This window comes from Saccostrea cucullata, unplaced genomic scaffold, assembly GCF_032062105.1.
Source record: "Saccostrea cucullata isolate Sc308-1 unplaced genomic scaffold, CSIRO_AGI_Scuc_v1 ctg236, whole genome shotgun sequence".
Taxonomy (NCBI): domain Eukaryota; kingdom Metazoa; phylum Mollusca; class Bivalvia; order Ostreida; family Ostreidae; genus Saccostrea; species Saccostrea cuccullata.
The window spans coordinates 277501-295205 of NW_026932733.1; the positions used below are offsets into that span (position 1 = coordinate 277501).

Here is a 17705-nt window from a genome sequence, read left to right on the forward strand (position 1 = left end):
TAAATTTCATACATCATTCATAATCATCAGCTTAACAAACATAGTCTGCCTCTTAGCTGGTGAACTGGGTATTTTCAACTCTTTACTTGGAGACCTTATAACCTTACCCTTAGTTTGGTATAAATATTCATACAAAATACTCAGTATTTCAAAAATATTCTATAAATATTAGTATTGAATCAATGATAATAAAAAAAGACATTCTTAGCAATTGTTTTGTAAAACACGTTTTGACTGGCTAACGCACTGATGTTTGAAGCCGTAAAATGGGCATTAACCATGTTAACGAGAGAGAAAGCTTTTCATTGTGACGTCATAATGGAGCGATGCAAATACACAATGCTCCGTGACATATTTCATATAACAAAACTTAACAAAATAAGACGCAAATAACAAACATGCATGGATTGCATTAGAATGTGAATAACTAATCATCTAATTTGGTATTTCCGACCGTTATTGCTGATTTAACAGTTGCAAAAATCCGTTTTACCGGATCTGCTTACGTGTCACCGGTAAAACTCAGTTTGCGACCATTAAATCAGCATTAACAGTTGCAAATACCAAATTAGAAGATAGTTATTCCCGTTGGTCTAAATGGCAATGATATACAAATCTGAATCGAAAACTAGAAAAGATACTTTAAAAAAAAAAAATTTTTATGAACAAAACTAGTTAGAAAATAGCATGAGGAAATAACCCTCTTCTATCCCCCCCCCCTCTCTCTCTCTCTCGCTCTCTGCTTTGCCCTGGAATTTTGATTTTTCTATTCCTTGAGGTAAAATAATTATAGTGTTCTTCAATTTTTTTCTTCTAATTCAAAAATAAATTTCAATCTACTTTTGTGACCCAATCCCAGATTTATTACATACAGCCAGTGAGAGGAACACACTTCTTTGCCATTACCTGCTATTATAACTTCTTCCTTTGCTTCATCACTCATGGTCATTTCATCAGTATAGGCAGGGTCTAAGTACTTCTGTACTTCTCTAGCTGGAAGTATGAAAATGAAAGATATAACAAATATAGAACTTTATGAGATCCATCTATAGATATACTCATGTCAAGAAAAGGCCTGTGCATGATGTTGAAATCTGAGTAGGTATTTTTTTTTCTTTTCATGCTTTACTTTAATATATAGTACATCCTGTACTGTAATCTATGTAGAAGAATCACATTTGTATGGATAAGATTTATTAATATATCTTATCTAAAAGAATTCATTTGTATTACATATTAACAAATAAAATTGTACTGTAAATAATTAAATTGCTGATTTTCTTACATTTTCTGTAAATCTCAGCTATCCTCTTCTTATTTTTTGTTGCAGTAGAAATCTTTTCTTGAATGTTGGCAAGCTTTTCTATGCACTGAAAACATTCAATAAGCTGAAATTAGTATGAACTAATCAGAAATATAAAACTATCAAATGACTGCATATTTATCCCTAAGTATATTTGCTGTCATCAGATATTTGAAAACATATTTAATTTGACAGTTTTGCTGTTTGGGCCCTTCACTGTAAAGATCGAATCTTTAATATATAAAAAAAAAAAAAGAAAGTTGATAATGGTATGACTTGGTGATGGCTAGAGTTTTGTGTCTTTACCTTCTAGGGATGGGTATCGCCAAAAATTTCGTATCACGATACAACACGATTTTTTCCCACAATATCACGATAATATCATGATATTTTTAAAAGCAGTTTTACAATGATTTTATATGAAAAGTCATTATTTTTCTAAAAAATATGCTAGAAAAACAAAATTTTACTTTCTTGAAATTTTTATGTATATAAAATCAATTATGTTTGGGCGGTAAGATGCCATTCTTTTCACTTTTTACATTTTTTATACTTTCTGTGATTGTAATTTGAAAGATTGAACAAATAAATGAATAATTTCTGGACTTTATAATATGTGTCTAAAGACCGGTATTTAGGTCTCCGTTATCACGATATGTATCACGCAACAAAAAATCGCGATATACCGGTATACCGATAAAATCGCACATCCCTATTACCTTCTAACATGTCTAACTTAATTTTTTTTTTAATGAAAACAATTGCAATAGGATGTCTTAGTTAATAATAAAAGCTTTCTGATACATTTAATATAAAGACTTTTAAAAAATTGTGATCTAAATCTGCTTATTAATAATATATTAATTGAACAGAGAATCTTAGAAGTCTATATAAAAGTGTTGTACAGAGGCAAAAATTCCAGAGGTGAAATTTACGTCATCTGACAGACAGACATGGTGGAAACTGAGTATATAATAGAGATTTATCAAATGCCTTGAAAAAGAAATCAGCACATTGCTTTATCAGTAGTTGACACTTTCTCTACTATTACATTTTTTATGGTGTGTATGTTTGTAACTTTTTATATAAACATCACTAAAAATTGAAAAACAGTAGGGAAACTTTACATTTAGGTGTCATTTAGCATAAACATTGCTTGAAGGTCTACAGAGGGTATATCCTGACCCTGTACTACAAACTGGGTCAAGGTCAACTGTGTTAGAAATGTATTATATCAAAATTCTTTTATAGTCCATATCTTGTTAGCAGAGAACTGGAAACATTCACATGACACAACAATAGTGTTCTAATAAATGATTATATTGACAAAGTTTTACACAATTTTTTTATATTTCATCTGCTAGAAAAAAATATAAATTTTTTTTAGAACTCTCTAGTAAGTCAGACTTAAACTTTAGACAAAATTAAACTCTCTAAAAATCTGACTTATAGGTGAGCATATATGGTAAGTCTATTGAATGACTGTTTCACCATCCTATAAAAGTTAAAACGCAATCACCACTAAATCTGCATACAGTCAAATAAGCTTATAAAAAATGTCAGGAATGAACAAATACATGTATGCATTGTTATAAACATTCACTACATCCAATAAATACTTAACTGTAACCATGGATTTATTGTAAGTGACTAGTCATTAAAATTGTTTGTTGTAACTGTCTTTTATTGTACATGTACAATTAAACTCGCATAAAAGGATTTCTGGGAACATCTCCATACTGCACATTTGTAGAATAGATTCAATAGCCAAGGAAATAAATTGTTCATTACAAATAAAAATACTTGTTACCAGGCGACCGTTTCACTAACAAATCGCAAATCGTAAACGTACGATAACGTTTACGATTGCTAGAGGTGCATGTAAACGAGCGTTTCACAAAACTTATCATAAACGTAGCACTTATGACTGTCGAGTTACGACCAACTTATTGGACTCTTCTGACAAAGGAGGTGTATTTCTATTTGTTTGAGAGCGAGAGAAGCGGAGAGAGAAAGAAAGAAAGATCATTATGAAATAAAAATATATTTCATTATTTGTCTTAGTCCTCAAAATAAAGAAAGAAAGAGATAAAAGACAATAAGTTAATGGAAATTACATGTAGATCACTAAAAAAAATATAATTGCAATTATGCATACAATTTGCCAGTGACTATTATAAAGTTCCTTTCTAAAATTATAACTAGGATCAAATTTTACATACCAAATATCTTTATTCATTCTTGCATTCTATGTATCTTAATTATAAAGCATAGTCCACAATGGTGTAAAATGTTTTATTTTACTTAAATCTTAATTTATTTCCCTCCTTGCTAAAAATTATGACGCACTCGCGGTGAAACGAAACATATATAAAAGTTTTTTTTTCGATTCATGTTTTTGTTAGAAATTACAATTAATTGATACATGTGAAAGAATTCGGCATGTTTATTTCAAATATTGCCAAAACTCAAACGCATGCATGTTTTTTTTCAAAATATTTTTAGATATAAATAAATAAGCAAAGATGTTAGCAAACTATCCATCGAAATATCTCGCTCTAATCTTAAACATCAGGAAACTAATTCAGAAAGAATATTTTACTTTCACTAATGGCAAATTAATCTTGTCAATCAAAGTTATTCAATCTAAGTTAATTCAAATTGTCTTTAACAAACACTGATCCAACAACCGACAAAGCGCTCCTTTTATAGTTTGTATATAATGGAACTATGCCCGTAGTAGTGGTTTCATGTAATGGGGCCCAAGAGGTAAATTGAAATTGAACAAAATTTAAAGGAGGGGCTAACTCCCAAGAGTAATTTGAAAAGCAAAGGAAAATTATAAACTGTCCAAATCCTAGAATTTGCCGGTGCCCGAACTTACAGCAACAAAAAGTGGGAACGGGGAGGGGGACATCTTAAGAAAGATCTACTACATGTCCTGTTTGTAGCAAAATTTATGCCCCAAGAGTGTACATATATTCCGTGTTCTACAGGCCTCTGTTTACATTTATATAAGTTTACAAGTTTATTAGTTTTCGTAAGTTAGAAAGGTTTATTTGATTTTATTTTCACTGACCCAGTACCGTCAACGTAACTAAATTTTCATTTTAAAGAAATTTGGTTATTTTCACAAATTCGCGTATATAATTATATATGTGCATATTCCAGTGATTATTCATTTATTTAGAAAAGAAAAAAAGGAAACATTAAGAAATAGAGTATTTTTAGTTTAAATTGATTTCTGTGTCATTATTCATTTCTGTAAAGGGGGTGAATGTGCAGATTTCTTCTAAGCGATCGTATACATGTGCATAATGCATTCGATCTAATTTAAACTGTATTTTTACTGTTTGATTTTTATGAGAGCAGAATATATTGAGCTTTAAAATAAAATTGAAAATTTAAACTACTTCTTATAAAAGTTGTCTGATTGATTTTTTGTAAATTGTAATGTTATCTTTTTTTTATTTTGACAGTGTGATTTTAAGATCGGACTCGGTCTACGCAAAATACTATTGTTGTTAATAAGAAGCAGACAGAAATGCAAGAAAGTGACAAATAACTTAGTTTCTTGCTCATATTTTCGTTTTTTATTTCTGTTTTTCATGAAATGACTCGCACATAAGTATTTTAAGAGTGCCCCTGACCACTCGTAGAGTTACGATCACGTTTAATCGTAAATCGCAAGTCGTATCTCTTTGTGAAACGCACTTATGTGCAACGTTCAAGTTTACGTCTACGTTTACGAGCTACGACCTGTTAGTGAAACGGTCGCCAGGTTCCTTAGCAAGTTTTACTGTACATATACCAGTGAATGTGTCTCTCTAATCTGCTTACCGGTATATCTATAGATTATAGATATGTTAGACTAAAAACCATTGCAAAAGTGATTATGATGATAAAATAAATAAATATCTTTAATATCCTTTGGTTATGAAAGAAAGTGATAAAAATGAAAGGTTGCAAGTGCATATAAATGTACCATACATGTTATCTCAAAAAAGTAGAAACCAAACACAAATAGTGAATATAGTAGTATAAATGTTTCTAGCAAATAAACATTGATAACGTTACCTCGTCTGGCCTCTTTTTATCCTGCACAGATCAAAAGAAAAAAGTACATATACAACAACCATGCTCATCATGCATACACTACTGAATGGGTACAGTAAAATCGACACTCAACATTGATACATACAGTCAAGTCAAAAGGTGCTATTTACACACTTTCAAAAAAAAAAAAAAAAATTCCTATAGTATATATTTTCATGTAAAACTTTCTCATATTGTGGCCCAACCCAAACTCTAACGGGCCATGATTTCATTGAAGAAAAAACTCAGATCTCCATTTGAATATAACTAATCATGGCTTTGTTATTCTTTAGGAGATTTTAGCAGATTTTCATTACATTTTAATTATAAAGAGGAGGTTTACTACTATCAGGTTGGGCACACACTGCCAAATGGTCATTTAACCCCTGCTTGGTGGTCAATCGCCCATATTGGCGTCTTTTTTACCTACCAAATGGTGGTCTTTTTTATTCAAATCCAATTTTTATTAAAATAAAGCAAAAGCGCATTTACTTAGGCATTGGAGAATTTTAATTTACATATTCCTCGCACATTTATTACAATTTAGTCAATTTTCCATGTGGAATTTCCTTGGAATTTCGTAAAAACGAAACCCACAGTTATTCGTGACGGCCAAACTATTTGCTCAAACAATACGAAAAATTATTTTGTTGTGCATAGTTGGTAAAAAATATATTTAGACAAGAGGTGTTAGTCTAGAGAAGTAACTTTTCAAATGATCTTTCAATCTGCGTCTATTTAAATCTCTATAAAATCCCGTTAAACACGAGCTCCTTGTATCTTATTCGTATGGTGGGCACTTATTGCTATAATATTCATTTTTTCTACATTTGAATGTAACATTTATTCTTTATTTTCTTTTAGGATGAAGTTACGATTTCTGTGCAACCTTTCGTGGTTCAGTATGCATATCTATGAAGTATATACCATATTTATTATATATGTTTGAATAAAAGATTTACAAAGTGACATTTGCAATTATTCTTCTTTTTATTCCAAGATTATAGTTTCTGAGCGATTATTTTATTATGAATTCACTGCATATCGTATTTTTGTAAAAAATAAAGCCAATGCATACGAAATAAACGAAATAAAAGCGAATTCTTACCCTTCCTCTTATTTTACATTTTGAAAATTAACACTAATGAGCCCCCGTAGTTAAATCAGTCTTTTGACCCAAGTTCAGAAAAGATTGTCATTTCTAATTGGTTAAGATAATTGATCGGTTGCCCGGATGACAGAAATATGAAGTGATAAACACGATTGATAGGTGCAACTATGAGCGAGATGGAGGGAATTTTTCTTTTTAGGCTGTTTAAAATTAAAACTATGTTTAACGTCACCTGCGCACGTAGGTTTATGAGAAATTCGTCTTTGAAAAAAACAAACAATTCGGAATTCCGTATGTCTGTTCCGGTTTGGTTCTACAGCGACTGAATTCTGCTTCCCGTAGTGACAGAAAATGTGCTTTGATAGCCGCAGTAAACTTAAAGGCAGTTGGTGTCTTATTAAAGAAAACTAGTGAATTAAAGAGTTTGGGACCATAAATGTAAGTAAAAAAATAGATAATTTTATGATTGAAGTTAATGACAAAGTCTAGTTTGTTGATTTTTTTTGTCAGTCTTCGAATCACATGTTCAGACTGACAGTGACAGACTCAGTTCGTAATACTATTGGCTGAACTTTTCATTGTATTTTGGAGAGAATTGAAAAACTTTTTTACTGAGTGGAAAGTGTGTCAAAAACCAAGATTTATATACAGTGAAAAGCATCATTCAAATCTTATTCAATATGTTTCATATTAAAAAATATTTCTGTAAAAATTGAAAGGAACAGTAATGAGTAAAGTAATTGTTTTCTTCATAATTCATGTACCTACAAATAGCTATAATTTTTGGAAAAGATAATACTTGTCATAACCATTTGAGCAGGGAGAACCTTACCGAAGACAGGGCCTCTCAAGTGAAGGGGAGTAAGGAAAGTGGTTGGGGTACCAAGACGTGAAGAATCCTGTTTTTAGTGTGGAATTCAAGGTATTAAAGATAATCTAACAGCTATCAGTACGGTCCAAATATTAGTATTCACACTTTCAAAACTTAATGCTAGTAGATCTAGTACTAAGAAAAAATACGACATAATTCAATTTGAGATATTTCAACATTATCAGTTTTAAATATTGTCATCAATAATTTTAATTGTAGATATTGATCAACTATTCCCACAAGAAGAAGCATTTGCCTCCAGGATATCATGGATGTGTGGCAATATGAATCTAAAGGACAACTGAGGCCTAGTTACAAGCCACTTTCCTGCACATTCAGTCTTAGACTACATTGTTTGCTAACAATAGGACTCAAACTGATTTACATACTAAGGAAAAACTCTGCTAGGGAAATTAATCTTAAGTGTCATATCAATTAAATGCTCTTATTACTTAATTGTAATGTTTTTAATGTAGTGAATAGGTTAATTTGAAGAAATTCACAATTGTTTGAAAATTTGTTTGTTTATTTTTTTTCCTCCCTCCCTCGTAGGTTTTGAACTTGAGATGTGACGTTAAACGTAGAATTAACTTTGAACAGCCTTAACTTAAAACACAGAAACGTTACACTTGTTTACATAGGTGATGATTTTGTCAAATATTTGAACGACACTGCGCAAAAAAGTCCGCATTGAAATTCAGATTTTTTTCGTTCAAAGTTTAGAAAAATATCTATATTTTATTCCTTGTGAGTTGAAATTATGCGCCATTTCACGTCATTCCAGAGAACTGAACAAAACGATTTTTCTCTCCCATTTGGTGGTTAATAAAGACGCCGATATTGCCGATTGACCACCAAACAGGGGTTAAATGACCATTTGGAGGTGTGTGCCCAACCTGACTATAGGACTACTTTGCTAAGACTGTCCCAAAAATGCCACGATTTTAAGTTAACAACCTTAAATCTACACTACCAAAGAATACATCCACATAAGTTATAGATATGGATTAATATAATGGCTTAGCCTTTGCTTTACTTGAGTAGATTTATTTCACTTTCTTATTAATAAATAAAAATGAAGTGTGGAAAAATGTCAAACTCAAAGCATAAACAAATTAAAAAAACTGCATACAACTAAAAACCACAATGCATCAAATTACTTTGAAGCTTCTTAAAGTTGAGACATACCTTTGGGTAAAATGCATCTTTCTCTGAGCTTCCAAAAACCTTATTTTCAATTATATCTAATCTGCTCTCCAATGCATCCAATTCATGGTCAGCCATGTTGGAATTGAAAGGGCTAATGTCCTGAAAATACAATACAAGATACATATAAATTTATATGGAAGATTTCACGTATATTTTTTTAATTCTTAAAATTCTTCTTTGGAAACATATTTCTTTTTATATTCAAACTATTTTTTCTTAATAATTCTTCATAATCATGATTTTTGATATAAGCTACAAAGAAATAAAAGGCAAGCGGTATATCTAGTCTTCCCGACTCCCGACGCCCGACTCCCGACGGTCCCGGATTTGGGATTTTTAGCGATTTCTTTTTTTACCGGTGCACAGAATTGATTCAAACTTTTCAGGCATATTTTCTAGATAAATATGAATTCATTAAAGCATAAAAACTTTAGGAAACTTGTTTTTCTATTACTGAATCAGCAGTATCACCTGCCAAAAAGCGGTAAATCTAGTACTCTGTTATAAATATTAAAACCCAAAACGGACACCGATGTTTTCGTAAAATCGCGATTAAAACAACAAAATGAAGTATAATTTTTTTAAACAAATAACTGGAAAACCTCAGTTACATGCCAGATAATTTCTACGCACTAAAACTTACATATTTTCTTTTTTAAAATTAAAATTAAGCTATGCTCATCAATTATCGATACATAGCGATGAGCACTGATGAGCGGAAACGTGAAGTTTCCTAGATTATAATATTGATATTATTTGGGAAGATATTTCTTCTATAACAAAGATAGAATTAGTATTTCAGTAAAATTTGTGGTTTAAAAAAATATGAACAACTTAATTTTATAAATTCCATAACATCAAAATGACTTTTAAAGTCAGATTCCTTTAGAATTTCAATCATAGATTTTTTTTAACAAGAGTTATTATAATATTATTAATAATATACTTATTATAAAAGCTTTATTAAAGTAGTGTTAGCTTGGGTTAAATAATTAATTTCCTAATCACCTAGCTGATACAGTGAAACCGAAGAGATATTCTGTCAAATTAAAAAAAAGGTAATTATGTATAATGGCAAACTGCTGCTAAATCAAAGCTATTAACCAAGTTAACATAATTTCAAAACTTGTAGCTGGGGACAAACCAAGGTCCTTAAAAAAAATGACGTTTTTATCATTGTTTAGGTTTTCCTACGATAAGTAGAATTTAGAGTAAACTGAAAATCAATCAACAAAAATATTCAAATTTGAAAAAAATAAATAAAGGGGGGGGGGGTTGCTCCGAGGTAGAACCATGTCAATGTCGTAGAGCCTGTGAACATAATGTGGCAATGAGTTCTATACACGGGAAAAAAAAAAAAAGAAAATATGTGGATGTTTTGGGGCATACAAATTATCTGGAATGTAAATGAGGTTTTCCGCTTATTTGTTGAAAAAATTATACTTGATTTTGTTGTTTTTAATCGCGATTCCACGAAAACATCGGTGTCCGTTTGGGGTTTTAACATTTATAACAGAGTACTAGATTTACCGCTTTTTGGCAGGTGAAACATCTGGTTCAGTAATAAATACATAATTTTGTAAAAGTTTTTAAGTACTTGTGAATTCATTTAAACCTAGTTAATGTGCCTGAAAAGTTTGAATAGTTTCTGTGCACCTTGAAAAGAGAAATCGCATAAAAATCCCAAATCCGGGACCGTCGGGAGTCGGGCGTCGGGAGTCGGGAAGACTAGATATACCGCTTGCCGAAATAAAAACCCGAACCCGATGATAATTCCTGTTCCGAATTTCCCCTTTTACTAATCCCGGAAAAGGAAGCACGAGGTACACGTCACACAACAACATTGACTCTAGTGACAGAGGCAAAGACGCTACAGTTGATTAAAGAAGAATGGAGCTTAACACACGCTACTTCCTTTTGTTGGGTTTCCTTGCTCTATTTTCACTTTCTCTGGCTGCAGAGTCAGGGAGCGAGGAAGAGAAAGTCGATCCAGTAAAAGTAGATTATGCCAAAGGTTCAGTTTGTGGATACTGTGAATACTGCAAGGTAGGACAGAGTTTTGGAAATGAAAACGAACCAGGAAATGAATTGAAATTAATTAATAACTATTTAATGTTATTAAAAGTGAAAAATGAAAGTTGTAATTTAAGTATCTGACATTTAAGTAACATAAAGTGCAAAGTGACTGTTAACAATATATTGTTGATTTATAAAATAAGAAAATAAAAAGGAAAGCTCTTTTTCAGTTCTGCAAACTGTGTGAAAAAGACTGTCCTTGTGAAACTAGCCCATCAAAGCCCAACTGTAAAATGTGCAAGGTAAATTGAACACTGTTGAAGATTAAAAGATTAGATTAAAAGACACCTCAGGTGATGCATGCCAGGTGATAGCTGCAGATCTGTAGCATTATGGTTTTATATATTTGACTTTGACCATAATGCTACAGATCCCATAATGCAAAAAAGCGCAATTCACGGTGCAACATTTTTTGCGCACTGTTTGGGAGAATTTCTCTACTTTCTAGCAATGGTCAATCAACTACCTATCACTCCCTAATTCTAAACACATTCTGTAGCCAATATGTATATTTTATCCACCTCCCAACCGTTTACAGTTGTCTCTACAGGCAATAAACTAGCTTAAAGTGAATTTTAAGCATTCTAACATATACTTTTAATCTAGCGAGTTTATTACTTGTAGAGACATTTATAAAGGGTAGGTAGATGGATAAAATACTGTATCAGTGGAAATTTTAGCGAGACGCAAATTTAGCGATTTCTACCTCAGAACTGGTATTTTATTTTTAGCGAGAAGTAATTTTTTGGATTTTAAAATGCTAACTAAAGAAATTTTTAGCTATATTCAGTTTAAGCGATGTCAGCACCCTCTCTAATAATGCCAAAATTAAATCCTCGCTAAAAATTCTACTTATACGGTACACAGATTATTGGTAGTTTAAAAATGTGCCTAGAATTGGGGAGTGAAAGGTAGGTAATTGACTGATGATGGAAAGTGGAGAAATTCTCCCCAAAAGTGCGCAAAAAATATTGCGCCATAAATTGCACCTTTTTTGCATTACTAGCGTTACGGTCTAAAATTTTTAAAATTGTGCCTAGAATTTGGGAGTGAAAGGTAGGTAATTGACTGATGATGGAAAGTGGAGAAATTCTCCCCAAAAGTGCGCAAAAAATATTGCGCCATAAATTGCACCTTTTTTGCATTACTAGCGTTATGGTCAAAGACAAATATATAAAACCATAATGCTACAGATCTGCAGCTAGCCAGGTGATAAATAAATTCCATATATGAATAATTCACGTGAAAAAAATGAATTTAAAGAACACACTACTTTGATAGAAAGTTAGAATTCTTGTAAATATTATAGCCCTTTTATAGCAAACAATCAGGTCAATTTAAAAAAAAAAAATTATGACATACATGTATTTTAATAATTATAAATATTTGATGAAATGAAACATTTTTTTCTTTGTTTCAGTATTGCAAATTCTGTTACCTGTGTTCAGGAGTGTGTGATACAATTTGTCAGCCAGGTATGAGAATCCTTATGTTGTTTATAATTAATGTACTAAAAAGCTCTTAGTTACTTGTAATATATATTAGTCAGACTACACATCCAAGGACTTATAAAACTTTATGTTAAGCTCGTCTTAACTTTATAACCAAGTCTTACACTTAGCTTTATGTTTAGGTGGTGTTATAGACAAGGTTTCTGCTGCTATTGTCAAGTAAGTGTCAACAGATTTCTAATTTTATTTTTCTCATATCTGTTTAAACATGCCATTAGGATTTACATTTGAAAATGACGTGAAAATAATGAACACACTCTTACTAATGATAATATTACATGCATGTACCAACATTCTCAATTATTCAGATCAGAATTCATTTATTTAATAATCATTCTGGAGGATTAAGCTAATTTTTTATAAATGATGTTTAATAATTCTTTAACAGTGCTCTCCCTTCCCATGACCCTGAGGAGATCAATAAAGACATCAAATCTGTAGATGATTGGATGAAGAAAAACAAAGATGAACTTTGATGTCAGACAGACAAATAGGATACTCTACCATTCCATCCCAGCTGTGTTACTTCACCCCTAGTCTGAATGTTGATAAGTTCAAGTGTGATTGTAGCATTATAACTTCTATATTTATATTGTTGTGTTTTAATGAATTTTATTCAAGATGTATGCATGCTTTAATAATATATTCACACAAGAGAAGCCAATGAACAAGTGTTTACATTAATGTATCATACACTGTATTACCTGGGGGTACATATTCAAACTTGTATAAAAACATACATGCATATATAACATACATGTACATCACTAGTATATACATGTATTGTTTACAGGTTCCTCCTTAACTCAGAAACTATTTCATTATACTGTGTATGAAGAATCCCTATTGCTTTTTGTATAGAGTAGGAATACACTCTCTAGAGTTTATTTATAAGACATATCATTTTTCAGTCATGAAACCATACTTTATACAACACTGTGATACAAAATTCACTTAATAAATGCAGGTCACATATTTTTTTTTTATATAAATCATTGATAAAAAAAAATCATCCATGTTATGTATTATGGAGTTTCATTGTCAATTGTCAATACTGTCAATAATGGACACATCCTTTCATTATAGGGTACATTAGTTCAGAATGCAGATTAATTATGACTGTGTACTGAAACTTAAGACAGAATTGTGTACATAAGATTTAAATGATAATTTTCACAGTGTTGTTGCAGAATATTTAAAAATGTGAGTTTACAATCAATCCAATACCAACTTGTACACAAATATATGTTTAATTTATTGTAAAATTTTCTATTGTTTTGTGTTTAGATGTCCTTTTTTTTATTCAAGAGAACAAATAAAAAATGTGTCTTTGAAGAAGCCACAGTTGTTGTTGACAATAAAAACTAAATGTATGATACAAATCAAACTTAAAAGGGAGAGGGAGGCACAAAAAAATCCTAATGTAAATACTGTATATATATATATATAAACTCAACAAAAAAAGAAACGCATATATTATATTATATATATATATATATATATATATATATATATATATATATATATATATATATATATATATATATCGTCACGAATACCAGCTCCTTCAGAAAATTTGTGCCTTTATGCTGATTTCAATCAGTTTTTGCGCAGGTGATGATGGAGGATGTGACAGTCCTTTCTGGGGGGTGGTAACCCGCGAACGGCGAGTTCTAGGTCTGTCATCTCTGTTCTTAGCTGGTGGAGAAGTGCATTTAACTGCTGCAAAGCCGATTGATGTCCACCAAATGCAGTTGCAACTTCCAGTTGCATAGTTCCGGTTAGAATCATTGTTAGAGCCTTATTGCGTTCATCTTCGTTTAGGCGTGGCATTGCAGCATCAACATTGCAATTAAAGCAAAAATATGGGTTCAATAGGAGCGTATATTGTTTCTCTAAATCCTAAATTTCATTGAAAATAGACCCTCGATTTACAAGAAATCATGCAAAGCACTATTTTCATAAACATTATTGATCAAGGGAAATAATTCAACAATTGGGGTTTCAAAGCCCATGGTGTACATTAAATTGGTCACAGGTATTTAATGATAAAACAGATAATTGTTCCATATACGTTTTTAAAAATTCATTTGATGAGTTAAAATTATGCGTTTCTTTTTTTGTTGAGTATATTTCTCATAGTTTTCATAAAATTAAAATTAGTTTGTTACTGTGTATTGAAACAATCTCATACTCAGTGAGGCTAGCTAAAGCCATCTACAAAACTTGTCAACTGGATATAGTGGTATTTCTGTAGACAGTAATCATTTAGGAATTTATATTCTCAAGAAAAGTTATGCAAGAGACATTTACAAAAGTACTACAGACTGTAGAGACCGGTCCTTCGGATGATTCCATATAAACCGAGGTCCCGTGTCACAGTAGGTGCTGGCAGAAAAAAGATCCCTCCCTGCTCAATGGCCCTCAATGCCAAGTATAGGACAAAATTTGTAGCTCTCCACTGGCAAGTGGTGGCATCTCCATATGAGTGAAAAATTCTCAAGAGGGACATTTAACAACATACAATTAATCCATCAATATTGTAGTGAAACCCTCAGCAGCGGGACATGGAAATATAGCATCCACCCCTAGATGTACCTCCTTCTAAACCTTCAACTTGGTCACTCATCCGAAAATAAATGTCATTATCAGCATCCAAAGTAAGTCTGGTGGGGTGTGTCAACAAAAACAAGGTTCACTTCCTTTAATTAATGCATGGCTGGAAAGCATAGGGGTTATAGAACTCAAAGATACCTCAGAGTGAAGGTGTCCAAAGTAATTTAACATAGATACATGCACTCATTTGAAAAATATATAACATATGCAGCACCTTAAGCTTGTCTGGTAGTGTACACCATTAAATGTATCATCCATGTAAAATAGTCAAGTTTGTTCAACACAGGGCTTAAAGTTACTTGAAATGAAGCTGCTCTAAATATTTTAATCTGCTCCAGAAACAACCTGGTCATTCTTTGGCTGAAAAATACAGCTGAAATCCAAACTGGTACAATGAACAATACTCAAAGCTTCTTCATGTATCTCCTCTTCATGTAGGGCATAGAAGTACTTGAAAAGAAATCTGCTCCCAAAACTTGAATGCTGGATGCAGATGCCAAGAGTATTACAAAAGCTCCCATAACTGGCTGAGGTATGTTCACCTCTGAATGTATCATAATTTATTTCTATTCCAAAAAGACAACTCACAAAGACTTAAGTCTGCAGACAAAACAACAGATGCTTCACATTGTGTTATTTATTGTTTTAACAAGTTACAACAAAGAAATGACTAATAAGACAAAACAAAACTACATCATCTCAAAAAGTTGTTGTATTATGTAACTCATTATGTGTGATAAAATCTGCAATGACATGATTATTTACACGAAGCAGTTCAACACAAAGAATGTACCCATTAAATTTGTACCCATATTACTGTCGTACCAAATAACCTCAATATCTTATGTGTAGTTGGTTATTAAATGTACTTATGTAAGAATTGTGACATACACATATGATCAGTTGATATTTTACACAGATCTGGGACTACTTAGCTACCTATAGGTTTGATGAAATTGACACGCCACAACCCACAACCCACATCCCCCCCCCCACTAATTATGGAATTTGTTCACTAAATTTTGAACAACATGGAAAAATAATAACAGAATCTTATAAATTTCTATAATTTTTAAAAGACCACTACATGTACATGTACGTGTCAGGAAATGGAAATTATGCATACAATAGAGAAATCAGCATTGCACAATATATGAACAGTTACCATTTTGATACAGTAGTAGATCTAGCTCAATACACTCAAAAAAGTAAGTTTGAAAACCAATGGTTGAAACAAAATTAATCATTTGAAACTTCACTTCATTGAATCTTAAGAGTCTGAGGGGGCAATATAATCCAGGGTGAATAAAAAAAATTATGCTTACAATGATAAACATAAACTTCTGAGTTCAGCGTTGCACTTTTTTAAGTTTATAAATAAAAAATTATATTGCACATAAATTATATTTTATGTACAAAATTATATTGCACATAAATTATATTTTATGTTTACTTCAGACTACTAAATAAAACAAATGAGAGTATTGACAATGAAACTGAAAAGCCTTAAATATTGTAAAACTCAGTTTTAGATAGTCCTGGGTACATGTTGTTTTTCTTGGCAGTAACAATAATATTTTACATTCATTCATAAAAATATAAGTTGAACTTGGTATCATGAACACTGAAATTTCTAAAACATGGATATGTTGTAATGGCTTGGAAGTCCCAACTTCCTTTTTAATTTTTCCCTCTCTTTCTTTTTTTTTTTTTTTTTGGGGGGGGGGGGGGTGTTAACCTCAACATCTCAAATCCTTAGACATTCGAAGATTTTTTTTGGATCCCATTGAGTTTGAGATGATGAGGTATGACTAATTTATTCTGATGATCATGTAGAAGCTCATTAAAATATTAAAAGTAAAACATATCAGAGAGAACAAAGAAAGCAGCATTACATTTGTAAATTTCTCATGAAAATACATGTAAATGTTTTATAACGATCTTCTTTGGATGCTAATAATTCATTATTAAAGATGTATATTTTGTTATTCTTAACCTAATGCAATGGAGATCAAAATTAATTCAATGTACCTCCAGATTTATTATATCTATGTGACATCACTGTAAAATTTTGAAATTGCTAAATGTTTCATTGCCCCCCCCCCCAAAAAAAATGACTATATTTATGGATATGCTATATTCCTGTTTGAATAAAACAAGTTTTAATGTGCTATATAACAAGCTATTTTAGCAAAAGGCAAAATTAGTGATTTTTTACCAGATGTTGCCAATTATAAGTGAATATCATTTTTAACCAATTTACAAGATAAGCATATCTATAAAGTATTTTTTTGTGATTGAATTATTAGCAGCACACATTTTTAGCAATACCAAAACCATCACTAATGTCTAATAATGCCAAAATTAGATAATCGCTAAAAATCCCCATTATATAGTACATGTATATCATATCCTGGCTGAACACAAAGACAAAGTATTATATATATGTATTGTGAAGGAAAAATATGTAATTATTCAAAGTCCCTCAGTCTTACACTTTTCTCAACCCTGTTTTGTGACTTTCTTAATTTCTAAAACAAATGCACTAATGATTATATGGTTTTTATAAAATAAATCATTCAAAAATAAAATAAAAAAGCATTACATGAAATACATTCATCATCCCTATTATGCCACACTTAAAATACTGTGAAAACAAGATACTAAAAATACTGCCTATTACACCAGACACCGCCAACATAAACTATAACCCCTCCAACAAAGGCTCACAAACAATCATCCTCAGATTCTCAGGTCCTGTCCTGTCTGAAAATTTGCTGCCCTATTTGCTTTCAGAACCTTAAAACACTTGGGATACTGACTTAAATAGCAAGGTAAAAAAGTTCATCTTGACTTCATTAATATGAGCTAATGCATGTAATTTATTACTGACTTGTGATTAGAATTGCCTTG

The 17705-nt window shown here is 31.4% G+C and overlaps 2 protein-coding genes across 3 annotated transcripts in view; one reads left to right on the forward strand and one right to left on the reverse strand.

Annotated features, from left to right (window-relative positions):
* LOC134235967 (dynactin subunit 3-like) overlaps positions 1–8680 on the reverse strand; it is a 14567-nt gene extending 5887 nt beyond the window's left edge. Inside the window, exons 1-4 of one of the 2 annotated variants that reach the window (XM_062718146.1) lie at positions 8569–8680; positions 5381–5401; positions 1286–1370; positions 907–993 (exon numbers count right to left, since the gene is read on the reverse strand). In XM_062718146.1, coding sequence (XP_062574130.1) covers positions 907–993; positions 1286–1370; positions 5381–5401; positions 8569–8664 — 289 coding nt within the window. In that variant the 5' untranslated portion in view covers positions 8665–8680. The remainder of the gene's footprint in view (positions 1–906; positions 994–1285; positions 1371–5380; positions 5402–8568) is intronic. The other variant, XM_062718147.1, reaches the window with a different exon arrangement.
* A 1685-nt stretch (positions 8681–10365) lies between these two features.
* LOC134235968 (sarcoplasmic reticulum histidine-rich calcium-binding protein-like) lies at positions 10366–12894 on the forward strand. The gene is made up of 5 exons (XM_062718148.1): positions 10366–10635; positions 10836–10907; positions 12086–12140; positions 12299–12335; positions 12565–12894. Exons 1-5 carry the CDS (start codon positions 10480–10482, stop codon positions 12650–12652), a joined length of 408 nt encoding a protein of 135 aa, XP_062574132.1. The 5' UTR covers positions 10366–10479; the 3' UTR covers positions 12653–12894.
* The last annotated feature ends 4811 nt before the right edge of the window (positions 12895–17705 follow it).